Source organism: Trichosurus vulpecula, chromosome 7 (assembly GCF_011100635.1).
Source record: "Trichosurus vulpecula isolate mTriVul1 chromosome 7, mTriVul1.pri, whole genome shotgun sequence".
Taxonomy (NCBI): Eukaryota; Metazoa; Chordata; class Mammalia; order Diprotodontia; family Phalangeridae; genus Trichosurus; species Trichosurus vulpecula.
Window position 1 is genome coordinate 208,153,884 of NC_050579.1, and position 20,583 is coordinate 208,174,466.

The window sequence follows — 20,583 nt, forward strand, 5'->3', positions numbered from 1 at the left end:
ATGATTTCTTATGAACCCTGTCCAAGTGCGAGATAATTTAAAATAATATGTTTTGTATGCTCTAAATGAAATGTGAACGTCTGTGCTCTTAATTGCTTTTCCTCTGTTTTTGGGAGATCTTTTGTCAATTAAACAGTTTTTGGCCGTGCTTTCTAATGGACCAGGAAATTAAATAGTTCTAATGGAAGCTTACTGACAGCTAATACCCACATTTTGCCTGGTAAGGCAAATCCATTACAATCACTTTAAAAAATGAACCTAGTGGTTTGGCTTCCTTGGAGAATGGGGGCACCAAGACAACAGTGATGAAGAAGGAAATATATTGGATCAGAGAGTTTCAAAGGACAACCAGGGGTCATCTATTCTAGTTCATTCTCTAACTCATTTCAAGACCTCTGTTTTCTTTTTTTTAGGGCAATTAAACAAACAAAAATAACAAAAAATCTCTAGGAACAGCAATTCCATAATCTTCCCTGGTTGCCTATTCTAGTGTTTAATTACCCTTTTCTCTTGTTATAATGAACCTATTTTCTCTTGTTCCACCTTCTATAGAGAGGGAGAACAGCAGAACAGCAGATCAGCATTCCCTTTGTGAAATTTTTCATACACTTCTTCCAAGCCCTTCTTAGCTTCTACGTTAAAAGATATTTTCTCACAGGACAATTCAATTAGATTCGATCTCAGAAATATTTATTAAGCATCTGCTGTATGCCAGGCTTCTGTCCTTGGTGTTGGGAGTTCAGAGATTTGAAAAAAAAAAAAAGGACGCAGTGTCTTCCCTTTAGGCACTTCCAATCTACTGGGGTAGGTTACTGGGTAGGTTACAACATTTATAGAAATAAATATAACCAGCAGGTGGCACTATATGGCAAGGTTTAAAGATGTAAGTGGAACGTGAAAGCCAAAGAAGTTTAGGAATGTAGTCCATTTTTTTTTGTTCATAGCACTACTTCCTTTTTTTTTTCTGGAGGCTGAACATCTCACTGAGGCGCATGCAGGGCCATGCTGGTAAATGTTTAACAACCAGCTTTCCAAAAAAAAATGATATGACACTTTTAAAAAAATCTGTACTATTCACATTTTTCTATCACTTTCTTAAGTTTAAGGAATCAAAAAAAAAAAAAAAGAATAAATCAAGCCCTAATTTGTAGAATTTTCTAATTTCTGAGGTGTAACTCCTCACACTGAAAATGTAACAATGGGCTCCTCCAAGCCGAGCTGACTCCAGCATACTCCTAGATGTGTGATACTCTCTGACACCTGAATTCTGTTTACTCATACATCCACAGCCTAGGAGTGAAGGGGCCTGAATCACATGGTGCATGTCTTTCTGATATTTAAGAGCATATAACATGAGTTATAAAACCAAATCTAGAAGGTTCTCTCTCATTTGGCTCAGCCAAATATTAGTGGAAACCCTAACATTGTGAAGTCAAGATTTAATCTTCTATACTGTTTTGTGCTGACCAATCTTGTCACTGGCTTCATCTATTACAATGGCTCCTCTTCTCCCCATACAATTAGTGGACATTAAGTCACAGAGAATTTGCGACTGGCAATAGTTTTTTTTTCTTTTTAATCAAAGGTAAACTAGCTTTTAAAAAGCATTAAATAAGTTAGTATATAAACAATGAGAACTAACAGATAAGCTTTTAACATACACTTAGCCAACTGGGGTGAGCGTAGTAAAGGGCAGCCAATTACACCTCTTGTATCAGTCTTTTTGCAGAGGAAAGTCCAATAACAAGCAGATACACCTGTGCTTGCAGCATCAAGCTTCCCTATTGTCTGTGACAGACAAGCAGAGGCTGTATTTGTGGAGCCTCTATTCCACATCCTCATTCGAATTACACAGGCCCCCAACCCAGTATGTTCTTGTACAAAGTCTTACTGGGGTGGGTGCTTTTTGTATAGGACTGCAGTTCTTAGAACCTACACAGTTAGGTTTCAGATTCTTCCCCTGCCCACAGGGAAATCAGCCTGAATATCTAGTTGCATGAATATAACATGAATCAGAATGCAATGGAGGAAAGGAGAGCACTAATTAAAGTTCTCTAGGGGTTTCTGATGAGGAGGAAATACTTTTAGCTGTGGTGGTGGGGGTGGGGGAGGGTAGAGCAGCATTCCTACCAGGCTTATTGGAGCTTGTGGTAAACGAGCTGAGCCTTGAAGGAAGAGAAGGATTTCCACAGGTAAACAAGACACATCATCTTTCTTTCTTCAAATTTCTCATAACGCTCTTCCTGGCTCTCCTTTGTCCCTATCACATTCCACTTACCTACATCATACTTATTTGGGTACCTGTCATTTCCCTCACTAAACTGTAAGTTTTTTAAAGGCAGAGAGTATGTTATTTTTCATCTCTGTATTTTCAATACCTAGCACAGTTACTTTCATAGAGTAGCCATGTGAGGTGTGTTAACTAAATTGGATGCAGGACTTTAAATGCCAAAAACATTGTCTGTCACTTCTTTGACTATCTCTTTGTATCATTTTAACTTTTGAGATAATGACATTGTGCTGATGACTCATGAGTCACCTGAAAGCATACTACGAACATTTCAGAAAAATTTGTGAAACAATGAGGTTAGCCATCACTTTGGGTTTAATTCTGACTAATAAGGAAGGATTGGTTGGTTGGCAAAATAGAAGGAACAGAAGCCCTGGCAAAAAGGGACCTTATCATCTTGCATTTGCTAAAAAGGAATTCTGGGCATAATCAGGGAGCAATAAGATCCAGTAGTTGGAGTCTCTAAAATGAAAGATGGCATAAGAAAGACAACACTCCAACCCCCCCCCCAAAGTTTGGACAATGAAACCACAAATGATCCCAATGAGAAAAAAGGAAAAAGCCCTCTTAAATAATTGGGACTGTATAAGAAGTTGTTTGATGAACTCATATTTAAAAAAAATTATATATATATATATATATATATACCAAAAATAAAAAGAAAGCAAATGACTGGGATGAATAGAAAAATGTGGAATGAATCTATAGGAATCATTAGTGTGGAAGTTTCAAGTCCTGAATGAGTTATGAAGAATGCAATGGCCTAACAGGGGTGGGGAACCTGCAGTCTTGAGGCCACATGTGACCCTCTAGGTCCTCAAGTATGGCTCTTTCACTGAATCCAAATTTGTTCTGTGAAGTTTGGATTCAGTCAAAGGGCCACACTTGAGGACTTAGAGAGCCACATGTGGCCTTGAGGCCACAGGTTCCCCACCCTCACTTTAGGAAAACTAGGGAAGGATAGGCTCTCAGTTTAGTATAATAGGTTAAAGGTAGGATAATTACACAACTCCTTTTTTGTGTCTATTTTCTCTACTGTAGAGAATGATCATCAAACTGGGAAAGATGGAACAAACATGATTAAAAGAAAATTGAAGCTCAAGATGTGTGTGAAAGGAAAGCATTCAGCTACTGAATTGAGCTCAAGTATGTAGGTCCAGAGGAATTTCATTCTAACATAATATAAGAAGTTGCAGATGTCAGTGAAGAACCATTGTTGGTCATCTTGGGGAAATAAAGTAGACTTGGAGAGATGCCGGAAGAAGAGACAGATAAATGTTCGAGAGAGAGAGAGAGAGAATGAGAATCTCATTCTAGTAGCCTTAAATAAAAAGAGAGAGAGGAGAGAGACATGGAGACAGGGAGAGACACAGAGAGAAAGACAGTGACAGAGAAAGGCAGAGAGACAGACACATAGACACACACACAAACACACACACACACAGAGAGAGAGAGAGAGAGAGAGAGAGAGAGAGAGAATGAGAATCTCATTCTAGTAGCCTTAAATAAAAAGAGAGAGAGGAGAGAGACATGGAGACAGGGAGAGACACAGAGAGAAAGACAGTGACAGAGAAAGGCAGAGAGACAGACACATAGACACACACACAAACAGAGAGAGAGAGAGAGAGAGAGAGCGAGAGGGAGAGAGAGGGAGAGTGAGGGAGTGAGAGTGAGAGAGAGAGAGAGGGAGGGAGGGAGAGAGGGAGAGGAGAGAGACAGAGGCAGGGAGGCAGAGAAAGCAAGTATTTAAATCTGGAAATGATTGACTAATGAATTTGACTTCCAGATAAAATTCTAGAACAATGGTGTCAAACTCAAATGGAAATGGGGCCAATAAATTGTACTTTAGGATCCCTAGGGGCCTACAATTTGACTTAGAAAACCACACATTAATACTATCTATGTTCTATTATATTTTTGCTTATTTTGTTAAATATTTCCCAATTATGTTTCACCCCATTTCTGCAGCACTCTGCAGTGTTGTGTGGAGCATTGCCATGTGTTTGACATTTCTGTTTTAGAATGAATTACTAAGCCAAACTAACATCATGTCAGTACATAAGTACCGTGCTAAAGATATTCATTATAGTCTTGTGGATGGAGAATTGTGAAAAGAGCATAATGTGAGCCAATAATTGTGTGAGACAGCACAGTTAGGTGAATTAGTAATTGGTTGCACTACAGTCTGCCAAAAGCCTGATGGGTTGATGTCAACCTTGTGAGGAGGTATCTTTTGGCATGTTGCAGTGCTCTACATCGGTCCCATTTACAACATACTTTACATATTTAGTGTTGGACCTGAAGTCAGGAAGATCTGAGTTCAAATCTTTTCTTAGATAATACTTTCTAGCTATGTGACCTTGGGTAAGTCATTTAACCTCTGTCTGCCTAAAGTTTCATCATTTATTAAATTTGTACTGGTCGAATTACATGCAGAATATTGTGCTCAGTTCTGGGCTCTGTAGTTTAAAAGTTCCATTGCTCAGCTGGTATATGAGGAAGACTAGGACGAATAATGGTAGCAAGCCAAGATAAACTAAGGATGTGCAAAATACTTAGGGGTATACGATAGCTGTCATGAAATGTTTGAAAAAATTGTCATATGGAAGAAAGAGTGAAATTCGTTTTACTTCAGAGGGCTGAAACATCATCAGTGGGTACAAATATGGAGGCAGATCTTTGTTTCATGAAAGGATGAATTTTCTAACAATTAGAGCTCTATGAAAACGGAACTGGCTACTTCGTGAGGAAGTGAATTTCCCATCCCCGAAGGTATTCAGGCAGAAGCTGAATGCTTATCTGCAGTGTTGTAAAAGGGATTTCTACAACATCTGGACTAGATGACCTAGCATAATAGAATTTTAGATTTGAAAGACACCTTAGATATCATCCAGATTTTTTAGATGAATTGACCCAGACATCCAGAGTAACTCACCTCACTAGAAGGACCAGGTAAATCAACTGATGCACAAATTTGCTTGGTCCTCCAAGGTATTTTTAAATTCCAATTCTTCTAAAGTTAAGCATGTCACAGACAGTAAATGGTAGGATTGAGATCAAACTGAGGTCTTCTGATTCTGGTTGAGCCCTTTTCCCACTACAATCATGCTCAGATCCCATCTAGAACTGGGTTATTCCATGAAATACTTTCAGAAACACAGACACCGAAAATCATCTCCTAACCTTCAAAAATCCTCAGGACCTCTTGATTTATGTATTTTTTTATTTCTTCAAATGAAACTGCATCAGCCTGAAAAAAAAAACCAAATGGATTGTTATAGCACAGCATCTCACAAATGAGGAAGAAATAAAAAAAAGTTGGGTTTGTAACTGTATCTTGGAAACTACTGAAGAGATAAGTTTAATCAAAGGATAATGCTCTTGAAGGTGGATTATACAAAGCTGCAAATATCTTTTGTGGTTGCAGTTGTTGATCAAATGCTGAAAAGAAACTGAGGTGCTTAATTAGCTTCAAAACTTGTTCTGGGCTGTGTTTATATATTAACCATAAGGGTGTTATTTTTACTATATATGGACCAGTGTTTCTTCATTATGTAATTAAAAAAATATACCCATTTCCTTTTATGGAACTCCAAAGACTAGACATCTTGACTATTATTATTTATTACAACAGATTTCCCAGCACTTCCTAGAATGTAAACTCTTTGAGGGCAGAGATTGAATTTTATCCTTAAAACCCTAGTGCCTGGTACAGTGTCTAACACTCAGGTATTTAATAAATCCTTGTTGACTGACTGACAGGAATTAAATTCATTTCTAAAGGAAACTAGGGAATAGAAGAGTTAAGAGTTGGTTTAGGAGGTTTTCAAACAGGCAGGACCTGGAAAAAATAATAAATTGGTAGGTATTATTCATTGGGTCCCAAAGGAGAATTTATTTTTAGGACTGAAAACTACATATTATTGTATCTATACTAAATAAAACTCTCCTTATTAAAATGGTTTAAACCTGCAGTTTACATAGTCACAGAGATAATCAGATTGAACCATCCTCTGATCTCAACTTAAAAAAAGAGTAGTAGCTCAGACCCAAGAACTAGAGAGAAAGAAGAAAAGATAAAGCCTCTCCAGTCAAGCTTAATGGTGTAAGCTAAATTTTTTTTATCTTCTTGATAAACAAGCCCACATACAGCTGCCAAACTTATTCTAAATCCTTATTAAACATCATTCAAATCTGATGTTTTATACCACCAGCTACGAATTTTAATAAGCATGCTATTGCTTTCGGTGCTGCTGGGATTTAAAAAATGTATTTTGTTTATTTTTAAATGGAAATATCTGATTGTTCAATTTTGGAGATTATGAGCAGTGTGTGTAATGGCCAGGGAGAGAAGGGTAGCACAGAACACTAAGTAAATTCCTTTTTCCTAGTTCCATTTTCATTGTACAGAGTGTAAAATAAATGGGAAACTCTGTTGGCATGGATTATAAAACAAGTTGCTTTCAGTTAGGAATATTAGTTGTTACTGGCATATCTTTAAAACAGATTCCTGCAAAGAGAGTCTTTGGAGAAGTAAGAAAGGTAACGAGAAGGTAAGAAGAAAGGAAGGCATATGAAAATTCCATTCATGACAAAGACTAAATCTGGAAAAATCCAGAGACCTGAGCAAGGTCCATTATGATAGCAATACTTTGTCTAATGACTCTGACATCCTTGTGAGGAAGTCAGACCTCATTTTGATCCCGTTTTCTTTTTACTCTGAGAGATTTTACCTCTATTGAAAACTTACTGGCCATCACAGTGAGGATTTTTAGTAAAAAGACTGTTTTCTGTACATAGGCTTAATCAAAAAACATGGTTAGGCCAAACAGTTTTCCCTGGGAAGACCTTCATCAGGGTCGTTTCCATTCTATTCTATGGCCATCATTAGCAGTCTATTCAAGAAAATTGAGTTTTGGTGTGATATAGACCTGGTCTAAGTGTGACTTCTTATCATTTTGGTCCATTTTATTTTTAAGCATTGAATCATGTCTGTGAAAGACCTCAGAATTTTGCATAAATCAGTGGGCAGTCATGACTTCAACAGACTGATGATGGTAGATATCTTTCACCATTTGGCCAGGAGCTGATGGAATAAATGTATAGAACCAGACATGCATCTTCAGAAAAGGCCAGTATCTTGATTTGGTTTGGCTCCATGCTACATAGTTTTAAAAAAGGAAATTTTCTTTTGAGAGGACAAGAAGGAGGCAAGTTGATTGGCAGCAATAGATATGAAAAGGAAAAAAAAAAGGCCATCAATAAAACATTTTAAAAGCTATACAGAGGGAAAGAAGGGGAAGTGCAGAAAAAGTCAAGAAAGCAATTTGTTACTACTTTGGTTAGGTTCATATATGTCTTAAAATAATATATTAATGTGTAAAAGTTCACTGTTTCTTATATAGTTCTTTCCCCTGTTTTCTAGGTCTTGTTTATGATTATTGAATTCACAACCATAATGATTTTTTTAAACAAGTAACTCTGTTGTGGCTTACCGGAATTCCAGGGGTCCCTGGAGAACCTGGAGGCCCTTGGTAGCCAGGGGTTCCTGGAGAGCCTTTGTTTCCTGGGGGTCCCATGGGACCTGTGATCCCTTGTACTCCTGGAAGGCCTGGTTTTCCTCTTTCACCCTGTGGACCTCTGTCTCCTGGTATTCCTTGATCACCCTATCAGAGAAAATGATCATTTCTTAGGGCACTACACTCATTTTAATAGGTAGCAAGGCTGGAAAGCATCAAATCATACTAATTTGCCATGGTCTTTAATGCTTACTGTTTCATGTGGTTTTTCCATATAACACTTAGGCCCAGGTTGTCATTGAAGCAGTAAGATAAATTGATGTAAAGGATTTTGTCACTTGAATTTTCTACCAGTCTATGAAAAGGCTAATCTATCAAATTTTAGGGCACTCAGTCTCTCTTGAATTTGTGCATTTGACCTGTTTTTTTCCTGCTTTGTCATATTTTGCTTTCCATTTGAAATTCTTGCTTTTTAGACGCGTGGTTTATTGTGCTTGTATTTCAAATATATCGTACATTTTTATGTGTGTGTGTGTGTGGATAGATGTACCCTGAACACATACATCTGCTTTAAGTTGTATACAAGCCCAGTCACTCGAGAAAGGGAAGCATTAAAAAAAAATCCAACATAAATGATGGAAGCCATTTCTATCTGTCCTTAGATAGCTAAGAGTGAAATGCTTTCTCTAAAGGCATAAATGAAGGACCCATGAGAGATTTTCTCAAGATGGCCATTCATTAGACGATATGAGTCAGTAGAAGTTAGAAAGTTATTACTTGGCTATATCTGAATTTGTTGTAAATTTCCTCTAATGCTTGTTTTATACAAAGGTTGCTTTGCCATTCATAAATATTTGAGAGTTTTATTCTTTTGGTTATGGGCAGTAAGGAAAACGTAAAAACTTCCATTTCCCTTGTATTTCTTTAAATAAAAAAAGGCAAACAATTATTAGGATATCCCAAGGGCTAGAATGCCTGTTACAGAGAAGCAAACTAATAATTAAGAAGCTGTCTGCTCAGTTATAATACAGTGGGTATGATGATAGGTATCATTAATACCTCACCTGGGGGACTATTAATGAAGCTGCCTACTCAGCCATACTTAGCATTATGTACAACAGCACAGTTAATAACTGACATACTGAGACCTATTATACTAGAAGCTATCTTTCTACTCTAGTAGAAGGCCTAACGAAGGAGTGGTCCCTAATGCATCACAAATTCAGGAAGTATCTTTCTATTATTAATAGGGCACAATCTCCTTAATTCAAAATGGTGGTCTCCAATGAATCATGTTGGCTAGATTGAGAATGTGACTTTCTATTTATTAATAGGGTTTATTGATTATTGATTGATGATTGATTCAAAACGGATTCCTTCCTTGGAAAAGGGAATCTCCATTGACTTTTATAGCTGATAGACCATGAAATATGGAGGATAAGACCTAGTTTCATCCTCAGGGATGAGGATTCTGGATCCTACTGTGTGATCTGACTTGACCAGAAACAGTTGGCTTTACGATGCAGATCATTTCAGCTTTTTTCTTGAGTTTGTTCTCTTCACTTATGAATGGCCATGAGAGCTATAGTCCCTTGGTTCTTCTCCTGCTCTTCTTTTTTCTCCTCGTGTTGAACAAGTGAGCAGAGATTTTTTGGTTTTGTTCTCTTCATATTGTTTCTCTTTCTTTAGGGAGACTAGAGTGGTAGGGAGGTTATTTTCTCCTTAATTTCTCTGTGGGCAGTCAAGTATAGAACGATACTCTTCTGGAAGGCACAGGAGTAACCAAAAATCTTTTTATATTTTTTTAGCTAGAAATTGGGAAGTCCACATGGTCATGTGTCAAGGTAGGCCCAACCTGGGCTAGAAGAAGTTTTCTATCGCCATCATCCTTTCAGAAATAATTATTTCCCCTATAATATTATTAATCTTTGTTCTTTTTTGTTTTGTTTTTTTTTTGGTCCAGATCTGTAATTTCAAGTTGTGTGGGAGAACTCCTGGTATAGAAACTCCATTTCAGATGGAAATCAGCTATTTATCTACACTTTATAGTCTTAGAGAGTGGTCTGAGGCAATGAAATATTAAGCGACTTATCCATAGTCAGGTATCAGTATAGTTACAGGTGGGACTTGAACCAAGTCTTTCTTATACCAAGGCCTCTGTTATGCCAGGTGATTTTCAACATTTTAAAGTATTTTTTTGAGGGTAGAAGGCAGGGCAATTGGGGTTAAGTGACTTGCCCAAGGTCACACAGCTAGTAAGTGTGTCAAGTGTCTGAGGCCGCATTTGAACTCAGGTCCCCCTGACTCCAGGGCCGGTACTCTACTCACTGTGCCACCTAGCTGCTCCTTAAAGTATTTTTTAATGTGAAAATTCCATTTTCTTTTATAGTAATCACTTAAACATATAGCTAGATACAGACATAGGTATAAATAAAGATAAATATGTAATATATACTGAGATGAAAGTGCTGATCTTGGAGCAATGAGTATAATTTACAAAAAAGCAAATTTAGGATTGATATGAAAAAATTCCTAATGATTAGCACTATCTGAAGTGAAACGGACTACTCAGGAGGGTAGTGGGTTCCTTAGTGGAAGTTTTCAAGACAAAGCTGTGTGATTTCTTTTCAGATAAGTTATGAAGAAGAATTCCTATTCAAGAACATAGAATGAGGTCTGTTCTAACTCAGATTCTGTGATTCTATGATACCTAAGTTCATCTCACCTGCTATGATTTCATTGGATCAGGAAACTCCTATCGGCATCTGCTCTTCAATTTAATATTTTAGAGAGCTGCTGAGGACCTATAGCAAGTATGTGTCAGAGGCAGGATGTCAACCTAGGTTTTTTTTTTTCTACTCCAGCTCTTTATCCACTGTGCAATGCTCCCTCCTCAGGATTCTTAAATTACTTCCTTAGGGGGGAAAAACTCACAAAAATTCAAAACCTAGATGTCATACAAGTCTATTTTTCTTAATCTCCTTATCTCAGAGGTAAATGGACATTTGCACTGGTCAAAGTACTGTATGTTAATACTTCATTTGGTTTTGAATGGCCTTAAATCGCTTTCGTAATAGGAAAAATTATTTTGTCCACTAAGAGGCAGATGTGTTTCCCTAAATGGGAATTAGCATTTGCATTGTGTGCATTTCTTCATTTTTCTTCATACTAAGTTCTCCCAGCTGACATTCTGGGTATATTTATAATAGTGGTCACCTTAAGAGAGCAATGTTATCAAAGCCAAATCTTTTGGGGGCCAGTGCTCTTGGGATTATCTGGGCATTGACCATTAGAGTACTTGGAAGCTGAATTCCACAAAATAAAAGTCAAATTTTGTTTGTGTGTGCATGAGAGAAAAATACTTAGTGAGAGCTATCAACCACCTGGATCATGGGGAAAATTCTTAGCTCAATTATAAATATACCAGCCTGACACAGACTGATAACTGTCTAGTACTGCTGACATCTTCTTTTTAGAATTAATTCTCTGCCTTGTTGGATTATTAAAAATTCTGATTTAATTGTTTAGGAGTTGCTTTTAAAAATTAAACGTGTGTGTTTGTACCAAACTAGGCATTTTCACTCATGAACAGTCTATGTTGTTGTTTCGCTTGAGAGCAAATGATACTGAGTTGTTTTGTTCTGGGGTAACTAGGTGGTGCAGAGTGCTGGGACTGGAGTCAGAAAGACTCCTCTTCCTAAGTTCAAATCTGGCCTCAGACATTTACTATCTGTGTGACCCTGGACAAGTGACCTCACCCTGTTTGCCTCAGTTTCCTTGTATGTAAAATGAGCTAGGGAAGGAAATGACAAACCACTAAGGTATCTTTGCCAAGAAAACCCCAAAAGGGGTCATGGAGAGTCAGACATGACTAAAAATGACTAAGCAACAAACTTTTTGTTCTGGACACCATGCCTCTCTTAATTAAGCCCAAAAGTACAATAGCTTTAGTGGGCTCTGAAAGGAAGGGAAAGGAAATGTTTATTTTTTTGGGGTGGGGTTAGATGATCTAAGCCTGCAATAGTTTTTCATGAATGTACATAGATCTTACATTAGCAATCTGGCTATTTTAAATGGACAGATATTTAGTATATGGTCTTGTGAAAGGTCTGCATACCACTTTCAAGATAAAATAGTCTTTCCTAGCCCTCAGTCCCAATAGTACTGCCTTATATGAGATAACAGTAGTTTTTAGAAGATAATCTTACTGAGAGTAATCATATCATCATCAATCACGGTAATAAAAATAAAACTATTGAAAGTCATTGGCATTCCCAATGGCATAATTACAAATTTTCCTCCCCCCATTCCCTGTTTATAACCCTTTTTTTTGGCTAGACAATAGGGGTTAAGTGACTTGCCCAGGGTTACACAGCTAGGAAGTGTAAGTGTGTGAGAATGGATTTGAACTCAGGTCTTCCTGACTCCAGGGTTGGTGTTCTATCCACTGAGCCACCTAGCTGCCCCTTTATAAAATTTTTATTAATTTATTTCAAATTGTCAGCTCATGTGACTTCCATGTTTCTTCTACTTTAACAGATCATTAAAGACTTCACTTTTTCCTCATACTTTAGAACGTATTAAAAATTCCTTCACCTCCCAAATGCTAAACTCTGAAATTCCAGTTAGTCATAATCTCAAGTCAATAAACATTTGTTGTGTTGATTTGATTCAAGGCACTGTGCGTTTTAAACACTGGGCACACAAAAATCGAACACAACCTAGTATCAAAGAGCTAATAATCTAATGTCATGGAGACGAGGAAGAATACATACAAACTACCATAAGAAATGCTGAAAGAGGAATCGCATTCAACTAGGGGAAATGTTCATGGAGGAGGCAGTACCTGAATGAGTCTTGAGAGAATAGGACTGGGATAGTGACTAGGATGGAGGCTGGATCAGTGATTCCATTGGTATTGGAACTCCCAGATAGAGGAACTTTCTCTACTAATGCAGGTTGGCGTCTTTTCTGCATTTTTATCGTATTAGAGAGCTGCCTAGAGTACTAAGAAGTTTAAATGATTTGCTCAGTCACATGGCCTGTATCTGTTAAATGTCAGTTATTGTTGTCATCATCATCCTTTCAAGGGTCATGCATCTTAAAGGAATAATGATGAGGATGAGAATGATGGTGATGGTGATGATGATGATGGTGGTGGTGATGATATCTGGCTTTTGGACAACACCATAAAGTTCGCAAAGTCATACATATAATTCTGTTCTTTTGAACCTCATAACCCCATGTAGTCAGTACTACAGGTAGTATTTACTTTTTTTGTTAAACAAATGAGGAAGCTGAGGTTCAGAGAGGTTGTGCCCTTCCCGTGGTTGTACAACTAGTAAATGTTAGAAACATGAACTCGGGTCTCCCTGGCTTCAAGTTCTGGATGTTATCCACTATGCCATACTGAAGGCAAATGTGCATTTACTGTATTCTGAAAAGACAACAACTATACAAATAGAAAGTTGGGAGACGTCTGGAAGACCTCAGGAACAGAGGGCAGTTCAGTTTAGCTGAAATATGGAGTGCATAGAATAAGAATGAAAGATGAGCTGGAGTCAAACTCTGGATAGACTTAAGGAATTTGTAATTTATCCTTTAAGCAACAGGAAGTCAATGAAGGTACCTGACCATGAAAGTTATGTGGTTAGTTGTGTACCAGGAATATTCTTTTATAAGCTATAAGAATGATGAATTAGAAAGGGGAGAGATGTGAATTAGAGAGCCTAGTTAGGAGGCTATTAAAATAGGCTGAAGGAAAGGTAATAAGGGTCTGAATTAGTGTGTTGAAAGAGGGAAGGGGAAAGGAGACAGATGTGAGAGAAATCATGAAGGTCAAACCAACAGAACTCAGCAATTAATTGTATGTAAAAGATAAAGGAATGTCAAAGATAACTCCAAGGTTTTGCACCTAGGTTTCTGGGACCATGAGAGTGTTATCCACAGAAATAATTCTCAGAAGGTGCAGATTTGGGGAAGAAGATAAAGAATACAGTTTTAAAGTTGAGTTTGGGCTTGTAGTGAGCCACTCAGGTGGTGATGTCAAGCAGATGTGGTATTGAACTTCAGGAGAGAATTCAGTTGAAAATGGAATTCTACCTGGTCCATAATGCTACTCTTTCTAAAAGTGTAGTTCTCTTGAAAGTGGAGTCTTGGAGTCTGGCATCATGGATATAAGTCTTGGTTCTGAGACTATGAATAAATCATTAAACGTTTCTGAACCTTTTTTTTTCTTTTCTGCGAAATGAGGCTAATACTTGTGTTATGTACCTCACAGAGTTGTGAAGCAGGAACTTTCTAAAGCTTATGTCACTATGTAAATGTGAACATCATGGTGATGTTCAGTCCCCCATGTCTTCCTTCTTCTTCCAAGGTTATCATTCTTTTTCTGGCTCTACTCTCTTCTCAGCCCAGTGTTGACCATTTTTGGTGTAGTATCTATGATCAGCCAACTCTTTCCAATACTTTCTCTTCTAACCATTGATCCCTTAGCTCCTTGACTCTGCTATTCTTTCCTTGTTTATTCTCAACCTTGAACAACTCCTACCACCTACCTCCTCTGTTCCTATTTCTGTTTCATGTCAGGCATTTCTTGGGGGGAAATCCTAAAATTGCTAATTAGGATCATGATGAATTTATGCTACATAACTTTAACTGGTATGGAAAAAGATGGAACTTTGTTTTAGGAAGAAGTTTGGGATAATTTTTAAATTGTTTTTGTAAATTTTATTTGTAAATATTAACTTTGTAAATTTGACTGACAGGATGATGTTTTCCCATACAGGGAGGTTTGAATAAGGTATGGGTCTAGTGGAGAAAATAGAGTTCCATTTTGGACATGTTGAGTTTGAGATGCCTACGGACCACCCTTTTCTAGGAGAATGGGTACAAGGATAGCACTTGAATTGTCCATCTGTTATCCCTTTTTCTTCCAGCAGAAGCAATCCACTTATTTATTGCTCATAAGTTTTCTTGGAGATGTCTCTTAGGGAAATTCTTTCACTTGAGCCATAATTAGAAATGTGTTGCAGTTCAATTGCAGTCAAGATACATTTCTCCATTCCTCCTTGGGTTACCCAAAACTTTGAGGTAATTTAGTTCAAATGAGATGAGAAAACAGGTTAAACAAATTGCCCAAGTTCCTGCAGGTAGTGAAGAGTAGAACCAGGACTGGTTCCAAATTCATCACCAAAAGAGAGGAAGACACCAAATCCTTGGGGAAAAGTTATTATAGTAAAGAGTCAATATTCATAATTGTGCTTACTATGTGTCAGGCTATGTGCTAAGTGCTTTACAAGTATTATATCATTTGATCCTCCAACAACCCTGGGAGGTAGGTGCTATTATTATCATCCCCATTTTACAGATGAGGGAACTGAGGCAAACAGAGGTTAAGTGACTCTCCCAGGATCACATAGCTAGTAAGTGTTTGAGACCAGATTTGCATGTAAGTCTTTCTGGCTCCAGGTCCAGCATTTTATCTACTGTGCTAACTAGCTACCTCTGAAGAAAAAAGAATCAAGGAAATATTGGTAATTACTAATAGGTCAACTTTCCAGTCTCCACAGAATCTTCATTAGAATAATCTATATGTGTATAACAGAAATCCTTGGTGCCAGTGAGAGAATATAATAGGCTTGTTTTTTGCAAATAATGTTCTATATTTACATCTTTACAGTAATAAAAGTCATTGGAGAATATAGTAGCATACTTGTGATTCACTAGTGCTGAAGGTCACCAAGGACTCTTCTTTAACCAAATGTCTTCTCTAAATATGTTAAAATCATACAACATTCCATGAAAAGTATAACAACTGAAGCAACTATGATGGCTCTCATTAAACTTGGATGAGGCATAAAACAGGAAGGCATATAATTGCCAGTGATATTTTTTCTCTGTCCTATAGTCCAGTAAAGTCTAAATAGAAGGGAGATTCCATATAGTGAGGTTCTCCAGATATTCCCAATTATGAATGAATGCTGATTGCATTATGTCCTCTTAATACTGCAGAGCCTCCTAAATGACATAGATAATCACTTCAAGGAGTATGGCCTCACTATCCACATATCTACCAAGTGGATGAAGAATGCGTTTTGCCCAAACTATGATATTCAATTGAATGGTTAGCCCATGGAGTTGGTTATATATACTTTAGATAGATACTTCAAATTTTACATACTGAACCCAGAAGTGAATAGGAGGAAGAGAGTGCATTATATTGTCCCTTGAAAGTTGCGCAGTGATTTAGAAGACTCCAAGTTTCTCCTTTAAATAAAGGCTCATATTTTTAATATCATTATCTTCCTACAATGCAACATGGCTACAAATCAGGGAGTGCTTCTATTTTTGAAGAATTAAAATTGCGGGTAGTCCCAGGAACAGTATAAAAATGTGTGAAGAAGCTACAGCATATGACAAAAGGATTGTATACTAATGTAAAAACATTAGGAGATGTATTACCTGAAGAAGATGAGGGGCCAGTTACCTTGTAAGAGCAGGGGATAAAAGATGGATAGCCCATGTACTCAATTCGTAGTCAGGCAATGTCAAGACATTTAGACGAAGACCACTAACATGTAAAATGACCTTTCTGTGGAGGATTTGCAGGAAGACATGAACAAAATTTGGATGGGATGAGATGATATGTATTGGTGGCTATCTGCACCCTTGGAGGGTGTGCCCACAGTGATAAAATTATAGATCTGTTGAAACATGGAAGCATTCCATCATTTGGTATCCTCTCTCTAGTTTCATTTAAAAGGCTTTTGGGATGATGTGGTTGGGTTTTGTCTCATTCCAAGCCTTCTGTAAACTTGTTTTTGCTCTTACTGCTTAATGTCTGTTTTATAAGGCTTCACTGAACTTAAATTTATGCTATATTTTTCTGTATTTTTTTACAAATGAATTTGTACTCTACTCTGGCATTGCCCTTGGCTACCATGTTTTACCACTTGTCAAAAAGAACAACTATCTGGCATTTTCTGGGTTCTTTCTGCCTTCTCATTATGGTGACTCTTTTAGGTTAGCAAATGGTCTCCTCCTCTTTATCATTCCTTCTGATCTAGTTCCTCAAGGGTAGGTACTTTTTTTTGCTTAGCACAGTTTCGGGCACATAATAAGAACTTAATAAATACCTGTTGACTGATTGGTTGACTAATCTAATGCTGATTTTAACATTTCCTGTAACCAGTGGATAGTTCAATGCCCACAGCTAGCTGGCTCTTCTATGATTCCAATATTAATAATCAGTCATTTCCTACATGGCAGTGGATGCCACTTTCATTTTTTTGTCAAGTTTTTCATAGTTTGCCATGTCCAGGACCTTTTGATTCTCTTCTAAAATATATCATTTTTTATTAATAGGTATGAAACTTCAGAGTACTTTACAAATGAAACGTTTAGGCCAGCTGATAAGGGGCTACACAAATCTTTGGCTTCTCATTTCTCCAACCTGAGATGGATTTTCCAACACACATTTTGCCTTTCCCAGTGCCCATCCACCTTTGTTTTGGAGTTTGAGTGTCAACATTTATTTTGACTTTATTTGAAGGATCTTGTGAAATTCTTCATAGAATTTCTCTACCTTTTTATTATCTGTAACAGATGTTGATGCACTAAAACTGGTCTTTTTGCTTGTACTTGTTGTGAACCTTATAAGAGGAGATGATAAAATGTCCCTGAAATGATGTTTCTTGTTGCCGTTCTACATACCAGGTTAGATTAGCTAAAGCATTTATTAAGCTTTGCCACGGCAGCTAGATGGTACAGTGTACAGAGTGCTGGGTCTGGAGTCAGGAAGATCTGAATTCAAATCTAGCTTTAGACATTTACTGTGTGACCTTGGGCAAGTCACTTAACTTCTCTTAAGTCTCAGTTCCCCCAACTTTAAAATGGGGAAAATAAAAGCACCTACCTTCCAGGGCTGTTGTTAGAATCAAATGAGATAATATTTGTAAAACACTTAGAGTAGTGCCTGGCACATAGTAGGTACTATATAAATGTTTAAACTTTTATTATTGAAGATTATTATGTCAGCTTGTCCTTGGACAAAGGTCTCATATTTAGAGAATCTACTGTTAAGTTTTATGGGTGATTTGACTTTTCTCCTCACTATCACTCAGGAAGTAGAAGGGAGTCACATGGGTTTGAGAATTTTATTTTTCTTTGTTTCTTTGGCTGCCATGGCCAAATAATTCTTCACTTAGTGGCCAACGCAATGGTTATGAACCATACTTATTCGCTTTGGTCCTTAGACAGAAGACTCTGCCTGTCACATGAGGCCACCCTGGGACCAGCATGAGCTTACATCTCACTGGCACAGTGCCATCTTCATGCCATTGCAAGGTACTGGAATAGGACTTAGTGGAAGTGGGGTTCTCTTAAAACAAACCCTTTTCCTTGACCCTGACATTTTTTCAAACTTATCATTCTATCTCTCATTTTCATTGTCAAACTTCTACAAAGAAGAGTCTCTACTTGTTTTTTCCACTTCCTCACCAGTCCCTTATTCCTCAACCCTTTGTAATATGGCTTCCCTCCCCACCATCTACTGAACAATTCTCCCCAAGGTTACCTAGGGCCAGCATATTGCCAAACTTAATGTACTTTTCTCCTTTGCCCCAATTTTTAATATTACTACAACATTTAACAGTTGATCATCACTGTTTTCCTTCTTGATACTCTCTCTTGATCCCCTTGATACACCTCTTCTATTATCTTCCATGATTCTGCATGCTTCCTACCTATCTGACCACTTATCTTTTGGTCTCCTTTGCTAGCTACTTAGCCTCCTTCTATATAGCCCTTCAAGTCCTATGGTCTTATGACTTGTAACTCCCTACATTGTTTACTTTGATCAACTCATATACTCATACAGCTTCAATAATCAGATCTATGGAGACGGATCCCAAGTGTTTAGGACTTTGGGCTGCAGATGAGTTGAGATCTGTATTATTGGAAGGAGTTTCGCAAACTAAGTTTCTTTCACTAATGAAATCACAGGTGTAAACCCAAATTATAAAAAAAAACTTCAGAGTAATCTTGGATTCTTCTTTCTCCTTTAGCCCTTAATATGATCAGTTCGCCAGTTCTCTCATTTCTGATTTCATAGGATTCCTGATAGCCATCCCCTCCTTTCTCTTTCCACGGCAAATGCTCTTCTCTTTTCTCACTTAGAGAATATATCCATTTCATTGGTCTTCCTGACTCCAGTTTATCCCTTTTACAATCCATCAGTCCTTTACATCACTGCCCAAATGATATTGCAAATGCATGGCTCTGATCACATCATTCCTCTAATTAAAACAAAAAACAACTGTAGTGGCTTCTCTGTGCCTGCCAATAAAATATAATATCTGATCCAAGCACTCAAAAGGCCTCCAAATTTGGTTCCAACCCATCTTTCTAGCCTTATTTTACACCATTCTCCTTCATGCATTCTGTAGTCTGGCCAAATTGGAATATTCACCATCCCCTATTCCTATCCATCCTTGTCATCCTGTCTTCTCTAGTTTTTCTGCTTATGCTTATATTATTATCCCTGCCACGAATGTCTTCTCCTAATCTTTATTGAAATCCCTCATTCTCTTCACAGTCATGGTCAAACTCAGGTACTACATCCTTCGTGAAGTCATCCATTCTTTTTCACGTACCTCATCCTGACATGAGATTTAATTCCTTAAATTATCCATAGCACTTTGCCTAGATCTCACCATTGCCCTTACCACTTCTACCTGTTATCAGTTATTTGTGAATATGCCTTTTCCAAAGTACTTTCCATTAGATTATAAACGGCTCTTGAAAGCAGGGATGTATCATATCTATCATTGTATACCTAGCACCTTGAATACAATAAGCACTTATTTAATGCTTGCTGAATTTAAATGACCATCACACAATCTAGGAAGCTATGGGAGGATGGTAGTTGTAGTAAGAGATTCTTTACTAGAGATGGAGGTGAAGACTAAACAGTTATGTATGCACTCTCATTACATAAGCACTGTGGCTGAAACATCTATTGCTGGAAGGCACAAAACACTGGCAATGTAACTTACTGCAGTAGGGTCTCCTGCATGCCTCAGTATGCCACTTGCCTTGGGGTCCTATTTGCTCCCTATGTCCTCATTCACCTTAAATTATAGGGTTTTCAGGACACGTAACTATACTTACATACCCATTTTATAATAACACAGCAATGATAAGCCCAGTTATAGTAGATCGATTCAAATGATAATAATAGTTAAATACATACGCGTTCTCCTTTGGGTCCTCTGTCTCCAGGCTTACCCACTGGGCCCTGAAAAAAATCATAATTGAGACACATATTTGCCAAGATCCTTCATATGACCATATGACTGGTCTAAACAGTGTTAGGGCTTCTGCAGGTGACTATAAATCTGATTTTAAATGTAGTTGTCATACCTGAGGACCTGGTGATCCATCTTTTCCATTTATTCCCTGTAAAAAGAGAGAAATCATTGTTACCTGCATCTGGGTGTACAGGGAAAGGAAAAGAAAGCATAGGGAGGGAAATGTTTCAATAGGCGAGTCTCACTTAAGGGAATCGCTCTGTGACCCTGACAGCTAGATTCTAGATCATATTCATGAGGCATTATGGTATAGTGGAGAGGGCCCTGGCCTTGGAGACAAGAGACCAGGGTTCAAATTCACTTGCCAGCTGTGTAACTTTGAACAAGTTCCTTCACCTCTTTGAGCTCAGTTTTACTCATCTGTGAAATGGGGACAAAGATAATTTGTTACGTACCTCACAGG

At 37.7% G+C, this 20,583-nt stretch overlaps 1 protein-coding gene across 1 annotated transcript in view; it reads right to left on the reverse strand.

The window, feature by feature from the left end:
* COL19A1 (collagen type XIX alpha 1 chain) overlaps window positions 1–20,583 on the reverse strand; it is a 398,183-nt gene that overhangs the window by 15,772 nt on the left and 361,828 nt on the right. The window contains exons 45-48 of the mRNA XM_036768309.1: window positions 20,233–20,268; window positions 20,063–20,107; window positions 7,786–7,956; window positions 5,474–5,540 (exon numbers count right to left, since the gene is read on the reverse strand). Of these exons, the coding sequence (XP_036624204.1) occupies window positions 5,474–5,540; window positions 7,786–7,956; window positions 20,063–20,107; window positions 20,233–20,268 (319 nt within the window). The remainder of the gene's footprint in view (window positions 1–5,473; window positions 5,541–7,785; window positions 7,957–20,062; window positions 20,108–20,232; window positions 20,269–20,583) is intronic.